Source organism: Oratosquilla oratoria, chromosome 30 (genome assembly GCF_046742065.1).
Source record: "Oratosquilla oratoria isolate Oo_2021 chromosome 30, ASM4674206v1, whole genome shotgun sequence".
NCBI lineage: Eukaryota > Metazoa > Arthropoda > Malacostraca > Stomatopoda > Squillidae > Oratosquilla > Oratosquilla oratoria.
Window position 1 is genome coordinate 9649642 of NC_134806.1, and position 18916 is coordinate 9668557.

The window sequence follows — 18916 nt, forward strand, 5'->3', positions numbered from 1 at the left end:
AGCAACTTTCAAATCATTGGAAATAGCGCGACTGTGCAATCACGATGCTCAGATGCATACTTGACATATCGAGATTCTCCAATACTCATTTGTAGTAGTCGTAGTACGTAGTCGTAGAGGGTGTTGTTGACAACTAATACATCGTTCTGGTATGAATTTTAAGATGTTGGACAGGCTATGCTATGCCTATTACATAGCTGGCTATGGCTACGATAGCAAATATATGAAATAACTATTAATGATGGTCAGTCGTGGACCATGTCCATGACCATGAGTCTAGACTAGTAGAGGTCTAGAGACAAGACTTAATTTTCTTCTTGGTTTCATGATAATAGACATAAGCTACTGAAATAAGGCTGTTCATTCAGATTATCATGATTATATATAGATAACATGGCCTTGTCGGCTTTTGCCATTGTGATTCATCAAAGTAAAAATAATTCATTCTTTTTTCTATTTCAGTAAAAAATAATGCACCAATATCTACATAAATTTAAGTTAGGTCTTAGGATAGTTGCAGTACTGACTGGTTAGTGTACTGAGAGGCAATCTAAGGGTAAAGGCTAAGGCACCTATATATGCACTTTTTAATGTGATAGTAGAGTTCTTTTAGCTGCATATACATTACATTGTGCATACATTACTTTGATGGAACATGTTACATGATATATGTTAGTAAGAATAGTATAAAAGGAAGGTCCTACATTGTTTTTGTCATGCTCAGGTGATTTGTTAACCCATAAAACCTTCATGTGCCAAATTGCATGTCAGTTGGGCCAGAGGTTTGGATTTCATGGATGATTATTTCAAAATTGACAATAGTTGCCATGGCAACATGATAGGTGTTAGTAAGAATAGTACAAAATGAAAGCCCTGTATTATTTTTGACATGCTCAGATAATTTTTTTAACCATAAAACCTTCACATGCCAAGTTGCATGTCAATTGTGCCAGGGGTTTGGAATGTGCTGATGATCATCTCTAAATTGACAACATAATAGTTGCCATGGAAAGGCAAATTTGGTATGATGGAGATATTTTACATTGTTTTTGACATGCTCAGATAATTTGTTGACCCATAAAGCCCAATTATTCCAAATTTCAATAAAATGGGACCAGTGGTTTAGAGTTTCTGTGTATTTCTTTACCAAAATCTTTACCCTTAATTCTAACCTTTTGTTATGGTAAAGTCTAGTAAAAAATTCTTGATAGAAAATAATTGAAAAAAATTGTATCCCTTATTTTTCAAGCTACTTAGAAAATTTAAAAAGTATTTTGTTGCTAATGAAATTGTCTTTCATATACAACAAGAATTTAAGGGATAACATTTTTTTTTTTTTTTTTTTTTTTTTTTTTCCATACCTAGTATATATATTTTGAGTTAGCAACCCCCTTATAAGGGAGAAGGGACCTTTTGGTATATGTATATGTTTGTATATATATATATATATATATATGTAATATATATATATATATATATATATATATATATGTAATATATATATATATATATATATGTAATATATACATATATATATATATATATATATATATATATATATATGTAATATGTATATGTATATATATATACATATATATGTGTATATATATGTATGTATATATATGTGTACATACATACATATACCAAGGCTTCTTCCCCCTTACAAGGGGGGTAGCCAAAAAGAAAAAGGCATAAAATCATTCCCACCCATTCCATCCCTGAATACACTCCACACCCCTCCACCCTCCCTCCCATCTTAGCACTTCCTGGATGACGGGTCATCCCTGCATCTTGTCCACTACCCTGGGTCAGAAGCAGTGTCGCAAGACACATATATATATGTAATATATATATATATATTTGAGAAATTCGCTAGTGAACAGCGACATCAATCAGACAATCTCCTTGACAGTAGCGCACGGGATTCGAACCCGATGCGTCTGGGAGTAAACTCAAGTGGTCGAGCGGTCTAAGGCGAGTGTGTCTTGGGAGTTTACTCCCAGACGCATCGGGTTCGAATCCCATGCGCTACTGTCAAGGAGATTGTCTGATATATACATATATATACATACATATATATGTAATATGTATATATATATAAATATATATATATATACATATATATACATACATATATAATATATATATTCATACACATATATATATGTATATATATATATATATATATATATGTACATATATATATATATTTATATATATATATATATATATGTAATATATATATATATATATACATATATATATATATATATATACATATATATATGTATATATATATATATATATATGTATGTATTTATATATATATACACACACATATATATATATATATATATATATATATATATATATATATATATGTAATATTATCACTAAAAACTATGTATTGTTACAGGCAATCATCCTAATCTTGGAAGGGGAACACAGTGCTGAAGTGAAAGAGCAGGCTCTCTGTATTCTAGCCAATATTGCAGATGGAGACATGGCAAAATCTGCTATTATGTCCAATGAGGACATACTAAAGAAATTAATGAATTATATGGTTAGTATTTTGTAAGTGATGTTTAAATATATTCTTTAGGCTGTAGTATCTTACTCATCAGTATCTTAAGCTCTCAACTGAGACATGCATTTATCTTCAAGCCAGACCTCTTTTTTATAAATTATAATAGTAATAACTGATTGGCTACCTCCCTTGTAAGGGGGAAAAAGCCTTTGATATATGTATGTATGTAATAACTGATGGCTAGTTTCACTGAGCCCCATAGGAGCAGAGCCCCATAGCATGTGGCAATGGTCCTCAGGCCGTCCCACAGATCTCTGTGAGAAAAAACTTTAGACTTTTTTGTATTGAATTGATGTAGGATTGTCTATGTCATTGAGTGAAATTAGTAAGGAGGAAGGGAGCAGTTACCATCTGTCTGGCCTCCACATGTGAAAATGTGGAAGAAATAGAATTGAAGTTGATAGGGATCTTTGGCCTCGTCTAGAGACCACATGTTGGCTGTACCTATGGATGAAGTGAGGAAATAGATGGGATTTGAAAATAGGCAATTCCACTGTCCACTTTGCAGGATGACCACAAGCAGGTATTTTTCATTGGTCCCTGCTGTAAGCCATTTTGATAATAATGGTAATTCTGCGTTGAGGTTCAATGAATGGAACACCATAGCCCCAGAGCAGCTGGCAGTGGTCCTCGGGTCATCCCATTGATCTCTGGAGGAAGGAACTTACAGCTGTCTGCATTGTATTAATGTGGGATTGCTTGTATGCCACCAGCTTGGGGACAATTTCTAGGTGTCAGCTTATTTATGTGAAAAGATGGAAGAGACACTTGAAGTTGATAGAGATCTTGGGCTTGGTCTGAAGACTAAGTGTCATCCCCATGGAGATGATTATATTGAGAGCTTTTGAAAATGAATGGCAGGGAGATAATTCTGTCCAACTTACAGGGCCATCTTGTCATTGGCCCCCAAGTTATTTTGGATTGGTAAAAAGCAAGAGTTAGGAAGCTCGCTGGCTGAGCAGGTTAGGGCGTCGTTACTTGCGGCGAAGGTCGAGGGGATGGCGGTTCGAATCCTGCCACCAGAAGTTGAACCAAGGGCATGGTTCATTAAATTCCACGCTACAAAGCCCTCTGTGAGGGGCACTGTCCTAGCCTTCCGATAGGGGGGAGTTTGTGACATTAAACCACATCATCATTACCTAGAGTGTCATCAACTGAAAACCTAGTACTCCAGTGTGATGGTAACCACTGTGAGGATGTAGGATTTCAGTCACCTTACTTTCGCACACCTTTCCAAATTCTTTCACTAACTTCCTCAATCCCTCCTCTGATCCTGCCATAAGTACAGTGTCGTCAGCAAACAACAACTGGCTTATCTCCCACTTTTCTCCATTTCCTTTAACCATCTCCAATCCCTGACCCATTACCCTTGCATTTACCTCTTGCACCACCCCATCCATGTATAAATTGAACAGCCAAGGTGACATAACACATCCCTGATGAAGTCCCACCTTTACATCAAACCACTCACTCTCTCCATTTCTGATTCTAACACAAGCGCTATTACTTTCATAGAAATTCTTGACTGCTCTTAACAGCTTTCCTCGTATCCCATATATCTGCAATACCTCCCACAGTTTAAATCCATTACTGTGAGTCCTGAGGACTGTGCAGTGTTTGCATTACCCTTGTTAAAGCCTTTGATCCACTTAAACACCTCTATTAGATCACCCCACACACTGCATCTTTCCAGAGAGCGTAAGTTAAGGTGCCTAAGCCTCTCTTCATAAGGTAAATTTCTGAGCTCATGTATGTTTATGGTTATTCTCCTTTGTACTGATTCTAGAGAATTGATGTCCATTCTATAAGACTTGAGACCAAAACTGTACTGCATAGTCAAAGATGGGTCTAACTAACACTAGATAGGGTTTGATAATTACCTCTGCACTTCTGTTCATAACAGTCCTAGCAATGAAACTTAATGCTCTGTTAGCTTTATTCCTGGTGCTTATGCACAGTTTCCTGGATTTAAGGTCAGGACTCCCTAGAACTCCCAAGTCTCTCTTGCACTCAGTTTTCTCTAAAAATGTGTTATCTAAGCTATATCTATTTTCAGGGTTGTGTAGCCCTACATTTAGCATGCTGTACTTTGAAATATTGAAGTTCATTTGCTATTTCACTGACCACGTGAACAATTTGTTAAGATCATCCTGCAGAATCTGATGATGTTACACAGCCTTGAGTAGATCATTAGTTACCACTGGCCTTTGTGGTGGACAGATGTGTTTTGCTCTTCTTTGTGAATCATATGTTTTTTCTTGTTTGCTCCTTTGCACAATTGTGTTCATCATTGAGCAGTGGGCTTGGGAAAGGACTTGAAGAAGGACCAACTGGTAAGTATTGCTACCCAGGTAAAGGGAGGAAAGTCTAACAAGGAAATTTCAAGCATCATCAGGATTCCACTACATTCTGTGCAAAGGTGAATCAAGCATTGCTGTGGTGCTGGCAGCACCAACCCAGAGCTCCCAAGAAAAAGGCCAGGAGTTCATAAGACTATGCCTAGGACCTTGAAGATCATGCAATGCCAAGCTGATAAGGAACCTCGAATTACGGTTAAAGAATTAAAACGCAAAAATCCTCAACTGCTAGTCAATGTGTCTGAGGACTATGCAGTGTTACTTCACAATGACTGCACACCTCGAAGAAATCTGATTATATATTACAGCCAGGTAAAAGAAGAATTAAATTCGTTTCTGCCAGAAATACCTTGCCTGGGATCAGGACAAGTGGAAGAAAGTGTTATGTTCTGACGAGGTCACCTTTACCATCACTGTGAACCAAGGAGGGAAGATAAGGATATGCAGTGGTCAAGATCCCTACTCCCCCAGGTGCAGAGAGAGGACTGTCGAACACCCTGACTCAGTCATGGTTAGGGCTTTTGGGTACCACGGTGTTGGAAAGCTAGTGGTCTTACCAAGTAACATTACAGTCAACAAGGAGAGGTATCTGGAGCTTTTGGAAGACCATCTTGAGGACTGCTTCAACATCTGAAGCTGAAGTGTACCAGCATCACTGGGCACCTCTTCACACAGCAATATTGGTAACTGATTGGCTGGATTTTGTGGGAATTGAATATACGAAGGATTGGCCAGGCAACAGTCCTGACCTTACTCCAATAGAAAATTTATGAGCTTTGATGAAAGCCCAGTGTGCTGAAATTTGCTGCCGCCCTTCAAAACATCTGAACTAACTTCTCTCCATCCATCCTCCAAAACCTTGCCCTCTCTGTTCCCTGTCACCTCAGGTCTTGCTTGAACAATAAGGGAGGGTACATCCAATACTAAAAGTTAGAGAGTACCCAATATAAAGTCTATAATTGTTGTTTTGTGTGCAAATATGATGTGATGGGTAGAAAATGATGCACGCCAATTCTGATGGTGCTGACTGTATGTATATATACATATAATGTGAATAAGCAAACTTGCAAATGTGGGACCTGTAAATGTCAGGGGTCAGGTGTACACCTCAATCACAAAACAACCAATACACAATAGATTTCCAGATTCTTTATTTTACCTGCATACCCCAGACATACACCTACCTGGGAAATCATTGCATGAGATAGTGAGGAGGTTAGAGTATTTACATATCGTTATTGAATAAGTAGTACTCTATTTATATGCAGCACTGGTACATTTTCTTTTAAATTTTTAGTTTTTCTCTGATATTTCCTTGGTCTCTTTAACAGGTGATACCCAATGTGAAACTACAAATTGCTGCAACATTTTGTATCAGCAACCTCATATGGAGTGCAGAAGAGGGAGCCTCAGAGAGACAGACCAAGCTAAGGGACATGGGTGTATACAAACTTCTTCAAAATCTTATGACAACATCTGACACAACACTTTTTGACAGGTAATTAACCCAATAGATTTTTCCTCAGTTATATATTGAAAAAATATATATATTTTTATCTTAATGTTGGTAGGCTTATATTTTAGTGTATTGAAAGAGGCATACCTCATTCTCCATTCTGTGAATACCATTTGTAAGGTACTCGCAGAAAAATAGTGGTATGTATAGGGTTCATCAGTAATCAGCTTTACCTTTAGTTTTGCTCTTAAGAAAATAATTTTTTGTCTGTTTATATATATACCAAAAGGCTTTGTCCCCTTGTTATGGATGTATCTAGTGAAGACATCCACATACCATCCACCCAACCCCCACCCATCCTGCATTATTTTTTTCCTTTTAAAAATCTTTTTTCCCCTTGTGGATGAAGGGCCTTCCCCCCCCCCCCCCATCTCAGTAAGAAATAATGCATCATTCTTGCCACATTCACCCTCAAGTATCTAAAGCTATTCACTTTCTTCAGTCTTTCTCCCTTAATCCAGCAAAACCCCGATTATCCGAAACGAAAGGGGGGAAGCCTCTTTCTGATAAACCGATTTTTCGGATAATCCAGATTTATCAGAAATATATTTCGTGTTGACATACTTTGTGTGTGTGTGTGTGTCCTGTGCCTTCCTCCCCCACCCCCCTCTCTCTCTCTCCATCAGTCTCAAGTTGTGGATGGAACACAATTTTTTATTTTATTTTATTTTTTTTTTTCGTGTTGACGTACATACCTTATACGTAACAGAGAACAAGAATTATTCTATACATATATCTTCCACTATCCTGACGAACACAATAAAGCAACTCCGCCACTCCCCGCCTCCGTCACCATCACTCCACAACCCTTCCACTCCCCACCTCCTGGTGGTGGAATCAGAAGGAAGGGTCATCCATTGCTCCATCTTCACTGTCCAAATCAAAGGTAGACAAGGAGGATGAGGCACTTGATGAAGGGCGAGAAGACTGGGTGGATGAAGGTGTTCTTGGCCGAAAAAATGAGGTGATAGAAGTCTGTTTGGTGCAAGACAGCTGTTTCTCGATGACGTCACTCAGTGCTGCTCGCATCATCGGGTACAGTTGATTGCTATTTGAAATGTCCCTGGGTCGCTGGTCAAGAAACTGAAGCACTCCTTCGATGTGGGACCAGACTGTTGCCAAAGACATGGAAGGATCAGAAGGATCATCGTTGTCGTCATCATCATCATCGTTGTCATGGCCGTGCATCACTTCCTCAGCTATTTCTTTGGTTGATTGGAGAGCGTAACCTGGGTCCCCCTCATCCACAGTGAGCCACTCCTGGACGTCCTCCTCTGTAACTGTCTCGTAATCACCCAGGGCCTCCTTCACCTCTTGCACCTCTTCGAATCCTTCAAACACTTCTCGCATATCCTCATGGCCTCGTAGCAGGGGATTCCAGGCATTGGCCAATGTAGAAGGGGGCACCTGTTTCCACGCTTTCTCAAGGTTGTAGATTGCTCTCTTCAGGTTATACCTCTTGAGGTTTGCTATTGTCCTCTGGGCTCTGGTGTCTCCTTCTTCCCCCTTGAGCGTCACACACAGAATTTCCTGCATAAAGTGCTGGCGGTAGCGCATCTTTACTGCTTGTATGACGCCCTGATCCATTGGCTGGATGATTGAGGTGGTGTTGGCGGGCAAAAACATGCAACGGATCCTGCCATCTCGTGACACTAAATCCTCCTTGGCAGGGTGGGCAGGGGCATTGTCGAGGAGGATTAAAGCCTTCACGTTGTGTGGTGTCGTCTTCAGTTCGGTGATCTGGTGCTTGGTGATGGAAGGGACAATGATCTTGTGAAACACGTCCTTGAAAATGCCAGAGGTGAACCAAGCCTTTGCTGAAGAAAAATAGTGGACAGGCAGGTGGTCCATGCAGTCCTTCAGCACACGGGGCCTCCTTGATTTCCCAACCACAACTGGTGTAACCCGGTGTGTACCGTCAGCATTAGCGCCAAACAAGACAGAAATGCGGCCCTTGTCCAGCTTCCTTCCTGGCGCGTCCTTAACAGCTGTGCTTGCCTGTGTGTTGTTGGGCAGTGCCTTCCAGAATAGTCCGGTCTCGTCAAAATTGTAGAGTTGATGGGGTAGCAGTCCTTCGTCACTCACTAATTTCCAAAAATCGTTAATGAAAGGCTCCACAACATCGATAGCAGCACTAGCAGTCTCTCCACAGACCCTCTTGTTTGCTAAAAGATTACACTTTCTGAACCTAACGAGCCACCCAGAAGAAGCTCTGAAGTCATTAATACCTAAATCGTTTGCCAGGGTTTCCGCCGCAGACTGTAGATCTACACCCCGCACTGGCAATCCGGAAGATACGTGCTGTTGCTGCCACTTGAACAACACCTCGTCTAGGTTTTGGTATTTACCCAGCTTCATGGTCCTCGGTCCTGAATCTTTGTTCTTGTGGTGGAAGACAGCTGGGAGATGCTTCTGAGTGAACTGCCTTAACTGTGGCCCTGCCTTTTTGATGTCCGTAACAGTAGCATTCCCAATGCCATATTCGTGGGTGATGGACGTTCCCGATTGACCCGCCTTCAGCTTGTCCAATATTTCCGGCTTCTGCTGTATGGTAAGGACGACTTTCTTCCTTTTCCCGGTTTCTTTCGGCATGGTGATGTAGAAAGAAGTGAGGTCAAAGCACAGGTAGAACGCGACTGCCCAGTGTGAACTCTGTGACACGACTGCCGCCGACTGACGATGTAAACAATGAAACCAAACAAACACACGCTATGCTAAACAAAGTAGTACGCTTAAAACGTATTCATTTTAACTGTTCTTATCAATTTTAAATGTGTTAATATAGTACATATGTAGTTACTTTTATTTATTTTCATGTTTTTGATGTTTTATAATGTTTTAGTATAGAATTTTTTTTAATTTTAATTGCATTATCCAAATAAATTTCGGATAATCCCGTTTTTCGGATAATCCGCTTTCGGATAATCGGGGTTTTACTGTACTCACTTCCAATTTGCCACCATATTCTCCCCTTGTACATCTCATCACCTTACTTATACCCATATTTATCTTCAACTTCCTTCTTTTGCACACCTTCCCAAACTCCGTCACTAATTTCCTTAATCCTTCCTCTGATCCTGCTACAAGCACAATGTCATCAACAAACAACAACTGGCTTATCTCCCATTTTTCTCCATTTTCTTTAACCATCTCCAATAACCGATCCATTACCCATGCATTTACTTATTCTATTCTAAGAAATTTGGGAATAGAATTCCCACGGGCTTTTTTGGCTAGCCCGTTTGGAGGATGATTCGATGTATGAGAGTGTGTGGCTTTGGCCATGCCCACTCATACATCTACCAGATGTGCATACTTATGTGATATATGTATGCACATCATGGTGAATGCACCCTTTCTAACAATATCAATGTATGTATATATACCAAGGCTTTTTCCCCCTTACAAGGTAGGTAGCCAAAAAGAAAAAGGTATAAAATCATTCCCACCCATTCCAACCCTGAATACACTCCACACCCCTCCACTCTCCCTCTTATCTTAGCACCTCCTGGATGATGGGTCATCCCTGCTTCTTGTCCACTGCCCTGGGTCAGAAGCAGTGTCGCAAGACACAGCACATCCACAGCAAGGCCGCTTCATTAAATCGGCAACCCCCCTCTCCGTCCTCCCATGCATAAAAGGAGAAGACGGGGAGAAATCCCTTCAGGGTGCGTCAAATTTTGCTCACACATACTACCTCACCCCCCATCCCCTTGCCCATTCCACTTCATGCATCACAACATCATCCATATACAACCATTCTCCATTCACCCCTGTCTTCTGTCCTCTTCCGTCCTTCCTCAACAGACATTCCCCTCTTCCCCAAAGCCCCCTTCACCCCACCCATCCACCTCATCCTAGGACGTCCCCTCATGTTCACTCCCTCCACATCTGCCTTCCACACCTCTTTTACTAGTCTTTCTTCACTCATTCTTTCCATGTGTCCAAACCATCCTAATACTCTTTCATCAACCCTATCTCCCAACTCCCTTTCCACCCCCGTTCTCCTCCTCACCTCCTCATTTCTCACTCTATCCAGCCTAGTAACCCCCATCATACTTCTCAGACACCTCATCTCAAACACATTGAAACTCCTTCTCTCTTCCTCTCTTATGTTCCATGTTTCTGCCCCATACAGTGCTGTTGGTACATATAATAATAATAATAATAATCATGAAAAATATTTAAAAGGGGGGCTGACACTCCACCAGCCAACACAGTTCAGATTTGCTAAGGTGGCTGCATAGGCGGCGCACAAGACCCTCAGATGTTGTCGGGGGCCCTCTCCTCAGAAAAGCAATTGCGGGGCAATGCTGGAGGTTATGCTCGAGGGTGGCTACAGTGATGGCATCCTCTTTCTTCAGGTGTTGGATTTCTCTTTATTTGCCAGAAACAACGGTCCTCCAGCCGCAGACAGAAGAGCAGAGTTTCCACTTTTCTAGGTGTGGAGCGAGGAAGTACAAGGGGCTCGTAGTCGGTGACTGCCCTGTACCACCTCGCCCTCTCCGATACCTCTGCCTCCAGTCTGTGCTGAAGGAACCATTATATCTGGTTGTTGTTGTTGTTGTTGTCGTTCCCTAGACTGTCTGTCCGAGCAGTCCCGTCTCCCCAAGGAATGCCACAGCCGAAACTGGGTTTTCCCACAAATCCTTTATAGAGTGTATGTTGTGTTGTTTGCGTGCATGATTGTGTATAATGCAGTCTTCCATTATGTGTTGTATGGTATGGTTTGAAGTGTTACATCCTGGGCAGCTGTTTACAATGCGGTCATCCAGCCTCTTCTGGTAGCTTAGAAGTGCTGGGTGGTGACCGCACCGCAGTCTGGCCAAGTGGACTCTGTCCTTTCGTGGGAGAGAGGATTCAGAAGGGTGGATATCAGGGGGTCTGGCATGCAACAGTGTGTTGTCTTTCAGTGTGTTAATGGAGCGGTGAGTGATATGATTATGAATATGTTTCCGGAGGCTGGTATTTGGTGGTTGTGGAGGAAGAGAAGAGAGTATCTGCGCGTGATAAAGGTCTTTGGGTGTTGTTTTAATGTTTCTTGGTGTGTGTGGGTGTTCTGCTATGTAGTGTAGTGGGTGTAATGTGTTTGTGGTGGCTGCGGCAAGTGTTTGTGTGCCTCTCATGTCGAGGTGGTCCTTGACTTTGAGGACTTTTGTTTCATGGTGTAAATGGTCTGTAGGTGTTGTATTTGTGCAGCCTGTAATTGTTTTTAGGGCTTTGTTTTGTATGATTTGAAGGGTGTTGTGGTGTGTCTCACTGAGATTAGGAGCCCATGCAGGACTCGCATAATTCAACACTGAGCGTATGCATTGTTTGTATATTGTTATATTAGTTTGTTTTGTCCAAATGTTGTTCCAGTGATTGACTTAAGTGCGTTAAGTCTGGGTGTGCATTTGTTTTTTATGTTTGTGATGTGTTGTTTGAAAGACATGGATGTATCGTATGTTACACCAAGAATTTTCGGTGTGTTTGTGTGTGGTATTAGAGTGTTGTTGATGTAGAGATGAGGTATGTATTTGTGTTCTTTTGTCCAGTTTGTGAGAAGTGTTGCTGTAGATTTGGTTGGAGCTATTTTGAGTCTGTTTGTGATGAACCATGTGTTGAGTGTGTCAAGGTATGGCTGGATTATTTCTGCAGCTTTGTCTGTGTTATGATGTATGCATATGATTGTTATGTCGTCTGCGTAGGAAGAGATTTGTATTTCTGAGGTGTCTGGCGTGGGTAAGTCATGCATGTATAGATTAAATAGTGTGGGGGATAGAACTGAGCCCTGTGGTACTCCGTTCTTAATGTTTCTGATGTGCGATGATTGGCCATTATATGACACGTAAGCATTCCTACCTGCCAGATAATTGGCCAGCCATCTTTTGGTGTTATTGTGCATGTCTGTATTATATATTTTATTTGTTAGGTTGTGGCGGGGGATAGCATCAAAAGCTTTACTAATGTCTAATGTTATAAGAAGTGTTCTTTGGTGGGGCCTATCTGAATTGATGCCATCTAAAATTCTTTGTGTGAGGTTTGTCAGAAGAGTGTTTGTGGAGTGTAGTGGCCTAAAACCGAGTTGTGAGTCAGCAAGGGGAATATGTGGTGTGACAAGTTGAAGTATTAGGCATTCAATGACTTTAGAGGGGGTGCAGAGAAGTGTGATTGGGCGGTGCGATGTTGGGATTGTTGGGTCTTTGTTCGGTTTTGGAATGGTGATTATTTTACCATGCTTCCAGATGTCGGGTATAGTGTTGTGTGAATAGCTGTAGTTTGCAATGTTTGTGAGTGCGTGTATACCTTGTGGTCCAATGTGTTTTAGGTGGATGTTGCTTATGTTATCAGGGCCACAGGCAGATGAGTGCTTGAGACTATGTATTATGAGTTTTGTCTGACTGTCTATGAAGGGTATATAGTCTGAGTCTGTGGGAAAGTCTTTCTTACGTTGAATGGTGCGTCGGTCGTCAGGGTGAGAAGTGAGATGGCTTGTCTGTGCAAAATGACGTATGAGTGCGTTTGCTTGTTGTCTGTTTGAGGGTAGATTATCTGTTGTTGTGATTATTGCTGCGTGAGAGCGTGTAGTGTTACTGTTGGATAGTGTAATGCTGTTGAGTGTTTTGTACAATTTGCTGGTGTTTGTTTTGTGATCAAGTGTATTGATAAAGTTTTGCCAATTTTGTGTTTTTTGTTTGTGTATTTTATTGGCAATCACAGTGTTTAGTGTTTGTATTTGGTCTGCTATGTTTTGAGGGATAGGTGTGGGGGTACCGTGTTTAAGTGTGTCACGTTGTCTGATGAGGCTTTGGATTTCTGGTGTGAAGTTGGGGTTGTGTGATTTTCTGTTGCCTCTAGGGATGTATCTCTTGTCTGCATTTTGTATGATTGTATTAAAAGTGTGCACAGCATTGTTTATGTTTGTGATTGGTGTACTGTTAAGTGTTTCAAAATGTTGTTCTGTCTCTTCAGTAAAAGCTTCCCAGTTAGCTCTCTTGTAATTGGTGTAAGTGTGTCTGTGGCCAACTGGGGTGCATCTTGTTTTGGTGGTGATGATGATTGGAAGGTGGTCAGAGCCAAGGGTTCCGACCACTCTCCATGATGTTGTTGGGGTTAGGCAGGGGGAGCAAAAGGTGATATCAGGAGAGGAGGGAGTGTAGAGGGCTTGGTGTGGGATATGTGTATGATTATGTGTGTTGTTCATGATAGTCAATGAGTCAAACTGAGTCTGTATATCAAGCCCTCTGTCTGTGTCAGGGTTGTCGACATACCAGGCAGACGACTTGGCGTTGAAGTCTCCACCCATGATCAGGTTGGGGATTGAGGCTAGTTGGCTAAAATGAGGCCTGAAGGTGTCTGGAACTGTGGGGGATGATTGGGGGGGAATGTACATGTTAACTATTGTCAGTGTTGATTTGTTGCCTGTGCGGATTCGAATGGATTGGATTTCTGTAGTGTTATCTGTGGTAGGGAGGAGAATTTTGGTTGTGGCACTTGTGTCCACAAAACAGATGGAGTGGTGGATCAGGGTGATGAGTCCGCCGCCATAGCCGTCAGTCCGGTCTTGTCTGATGGTGGTGTAATTATGAAATGATGGTGTTTTGTGTGAGTGTCTTAGTTTTGTTTCTTGTAAAATCGCAATGTGTATGTTGTGTTTTTTAAGAAAGTGTTCAAGTTCATGTTTTTTCGTGTTAATACCGTCAATGTTGTGTTGTAATATGTTGATGTTGTGTGTTTTGTATGTGTTGTATGTTGCCGTTTGGGGTTGAGGTTGGGGTGGTAGTGGGGAAGGTGTAGGATCTGGGTCAGAGGGGGGGAAAGGAGAGATCGGGGACAAAGGAAGGGGAGTACTAATCGGGGGTAAGGGCAGAGGGAAATTGGGAGTGGGTGAGGGTGCTGGCTGTGGTTGGGGAGGTGGGAGTGGGGTTACTGGAGGGCAGGTAGAACATGTCCAAGTGTTTGTGTATTGGTTTGTGTCAGCAAGTGTTGTACAAGTGAGGTGGGCCCAGTTTTTGCACATATTGCACTGAACTGAGCCCTTTGTCTGTCTGCTCGAAGTAATGGGTTTAGAGCATGTTGGGCATGTGTATTTTGTGGTGGGCCCAGGATTGCTCTCTACATCTCCAGCTAAAAGTAGAAGAAGAGGGGTGATCGCCGGAAAATCACCCCTCGGTGCAGAAAAAACGTAATATTGCATGTTGGGAAAAAGGATTGTGGTACTCCCCAAGGTAGGTGTAGCTCCTCTTGGGGATCGGTGCCACCTGCGTAGAGCTGGTGGCCAGGGGTGGTTGCTGCCATTTGGCCCCCAACTCTTGGGGTTGGGGGATGGTCCCACGACGTAGACGCTGCAGCTCCAGGACCATTGTATGTGGTTGAGAGCCCTGGTGTGTGTGCGCAACTGATTTCTGCTAAGAGGGACGACAACATTGACTTCGGGTCTTTGGCGCGCCGCTTCTGCTTCGGCATCGGCTAGCTCGTTTCCTGGGATGCCTACATGGTCTCAGCACCCAGTTGAGCGTAACACTCCTGCCTTGCTGATGTAGCTTCAGCAGGAGTGCTAGGATGGAGGTCAGTAGGCATACATTGTCACTGGGCTCTCATACCACCTCATCCATGTATAAATTAAAGAGCCATGGTGACATGACACATCCCTGGCTAAGTCCCACCTTTACCTCAAACCACTCACTGTTTTCATTTCTAATTCTAACAAAGGCTCTACTACTGTTGTAAAAACTTTTAACTGCTCTTAATAGCTTTCCTCCAATCCCATTTATCTATAATACCTCCCACAGTTCCTTCCTGTCTACCCTGTCATAATCCTTTTCCAACTCCATGAAGGCCCAAAAAAAACATATTTACCTTTTCCTAAAGCTTTCTCACATATCTATCTTGCCACAAAGACCTGATACACACAACCCCAGCCTGTCTTAAACCCATACTGTTCCTCACAAATTACTCCCTCTGTGTTCCTTTCCTAACCCTCTCAATCAAAATCCTCCCATAAGCCTTCCCAATTACTTAACAAACTGATCCCTCTGAAACTACTACACTCACACTTGTCCCCCTTTCCCTTGTAAAGCAAAACTATACAGACATCTCCAGTCCTTCAGCACTCTACCCTCTTTTAGACAAACATTAAACAACCTCACTAGCTAGTCCGCCATCACTGTACCTCCCTTTTTTATACACTCCGCATGACACCCATTTAATCCAGGTGCCTTACCTGCTGTCATCATTTCAATAACTGCTTTCATTACATCTTTCCTTATTTCTCCTCCATTTTCCTCATTAATCACTCATTTTCTTAGTACTTCCCACTGCAACTACCTTTCCTTCCCTATCTTTTCATATTTAGCATACATACATATACCAAAGGTTTTCCCCCTTACACGGAGGTAGCCAAAAAGAAAAAGCCATAGAAACCACTCCCACCCATTCCATCCCCTACATATTCCACTCCCCTACATATTCCACTCCCCTCCACCCTCCTCCCTCCCTCTTATCCTGGCACCTCCTGGATGACGGGTCATCCCTGCATCCTGTCCACTGCCCTAGGTCAGAAGCAGTGTCGCAGGACACAGCACATCCACAGCAAGGCCGCTGTGACCCTCCATCCCCTCGCACAGAAAAGGAGAAGATGAGGAGAAATCCCTTTGGGCTGCGTCAATTTATTTCTCATACATACTTCCTCACCCCCTATCCCCCACCCACTCCCCCTCATGCATCACAGCATTATCCATACACAATCCTTCTCCATTCACCGCTATCTTCTGTCCTCTCCTGTCCTTCTTCAACAGACATTCCTCTCATTTGTAATGCCCCTTTTAACCCATCCATCCATCTCATCCTAGGACGCCACCCCCTGGGGGCTAGGGGGTGTAGTATAGAATATAGCCCCCACCACGTCGGCTGCCTGCCGTAAGAGGCGACTAATGCCGACCCCCGAGCGGGGCTCTTGTTTCCCCGCACAGGGCTTCCTCTTAAACTTCCTTTTCCACTTCTCTCTTCTCTTCCGCTTGCTGTCCCCTCCCTCCGACGTAATTTTCAGCCGCCCCAACCCCTCATTCATAATCACTTTAAAGAAAGCCCTGTGGCGATGGCTAGTGACAACGGGGGCAGGAGAAGGTGATCTCTGGAAGCCTCTAGTCACGACCTACACAGGCGATGTGGGCAAGAAAAGTCGCTCTTGTGTTGGGATTGAGGCAACAACACAGTTCGGTAGCTACCCACATGACTGAGCAGCCCTCTTCAGGATCCACTCTGCTCACCCCACATGGGGAGGGGGCTAGAAAAGGTGCCCTAAAAACAGCTAGCCTCGTTTCTACCTGACTGGGGAACCGCCCCCAGTAAGGTCACCCTCATTGCGGTCAAGACAAACCCACAAATAATAACGACCCTGGCTCGAACTCGGAACCGGACCAACTCCCTGCAACCCCAGCTTCTTCCGATAACGACTCCAGCCCACCAAAGACCGTTCTTCTGAACAGACTCAACAGAAATCACCGGGACACCAGGGTGATAAAATTACTGGTGGTAATCCAAAGAGCAGAGTACTTTTCTGCTCAAATATTGACTTGACTCTTGATTATGAAGAGGTTTATCTCTTAAGCAAGAATTATGGAAGAGTGGAACGAATCAGACTGAAACTTTCAAATGATAGTAGTTCATATGACTACTACATAGTATTTAATGAAAATAAATCTGCACTTGAAGCATTGAATGGATTAAATAACCACCGTGTGAATGATTCCATGGTCAAAGCTCGCCTATTCAATATAGACTACTTGAAAAATGAGAAATATGACTTTATTCCAAAAGAAGAATAAACAGTTCAAAGCATGCCCCCTAGAAAGTCTCCTGCCATACTCTGGTACGTTGCAACATACAAAGAGGACAGGGAGAACTTCTTGAGAGCCTCAGAATGTATTGCAAATAAAATAGGTACTGTCCCTTATGAAAACCTAAAGAAATATGGCAAGAATATCCTGATAAAAGCAGGTAATGATACCCAAGCCAAGCTTCAATCAAACTTCAGACCCACCAATCATGGCAACATAAAGCAAATAACACTCCATAAGAGCTTCAATACCTGCAAGGGCATTATTTTCTCTGAAGACCTATATGACTTCTCCGAAGAAGAAATTTTGAAAATGTGCCCTGAGAATGTACATGAAATAAAAAAGCTATCCTCTTATCCTTCTCTACCAAAGTCCTCCCTAATGTAATAGTTATCAAACACTCAAGATTCAGAGTCAAGAAATATAAGCAACGCCCAACTCAATGTTACAACTGCTTAGAATATGGTCATATCATCTCAAAATGTAACAATAACAAAAAATGTGACAAATATTCTGAAGAGCATAGGAAAGACAGTATCTGTACAAATGTTCCATAGTGCCTCCATTGCTCTGGTAATCACTCCCCTAGATCTAAGGAATGCTCACGTTTTAAATTTGAGCAAGACATCCTCGAAATAGCCAATTCTGAACACATCAGTATTGGCAATGCAAAACGGAAACTAATGCGAGCCAATAGAAACCCTAACTCAACCTATGCTGATATAGTAAAGAAAATGAAAATAAAATTAGATAATAACTTGTCAAATCGTAACACTGTCGCACACAAGGATGTTTTAACTGGAATTCCCATAACCCAGACTCCAATACCTAACACTAGTGCTACAGCAAACCCTATTAATAGTGTGGATCATGATAATATTTTGCCTGATCCTAATAACCATTCAAAAATTAAAAAGGCTAGCTCACAAAACAATCCTCGAACCACCAGCAACCTATCTGCAAAGCAAAAAACTCAGAATATACCACCTATTAGTAGATCAGTTGATGAAAAAGAAAAGGATCTGAAACTAGAAACAAAATCTAAAATAATAACAATAAAAAATAAACAAACCGACAAGGCTGAAGACTCTGATGGATTCCTAGAATCACCCGTCAAAAAGAGAGCAAAAAACAAAGAGAACACAACAAACCCTGATTGTGATATCTCCAATACATTTGACTCACTCATGGAAACAGATAATACTACACCTGAAGATAGTACTTCCATACCGCTTCCCCAAACTACTGGCAAGATGGAAAATGCGGAAAATGTCTCTCCAGACTGCAAAGGGAAGTCCACCAACTCCCGTGCATCCCCGAAAAATCTTCTTGAGAACATTCCCCTACCAAGTACTCATGAAAGGCTGAAAGAATCTCAACCTTCTAAGATAAAACGACTACAGAAAAACTTCAACCCCTAACAAACTACTCCCTCTAAGGGAAGTATGTCTGTCAGAGGGAAAAAATAACCTATTCCAAATTCAAAGATATCCTACAGTGGAACTGCAAAGGAATAAGAGCCAGATCTGGACAGCTAAAGATCATACTACATGATTTTAATCCAGGAATAATTTGTTTACAGGAGACAAAGATAGGCAATAACCCGTATAATCCTGGATTAAACTACTCTATATAC

General features: G+C 42.0%; 1 protein-coding gene across 4 annotated transcripts in view; it reads left to right on the forward strand.

Moving 5' to 3' along the window:
• LOC143041011 (armadillo repeat-containing protein 8-like) overlaps positions 1-18916 on the forward strand; it is a 108107-nt gene that overhangs the window by 66843 nt on the left and 22348 nt on the right. For all 4 annotated transcript variants that reach the window (XM_076212556.1, XM_076212555.1, XM_076212557.1 and 1 more), the window contains exons 13-14: positions 2417-2563; positions 6276-6442. In XM_076212556.1, coding sequence (XP_076068671.1) covers positions 2417-2563; positions 6276-6442 — 314 coding nt within the window. The remainder of the gene's footprint in view (positions 1-2416; positions 2564-6275; positions 6443-18916) is intronic.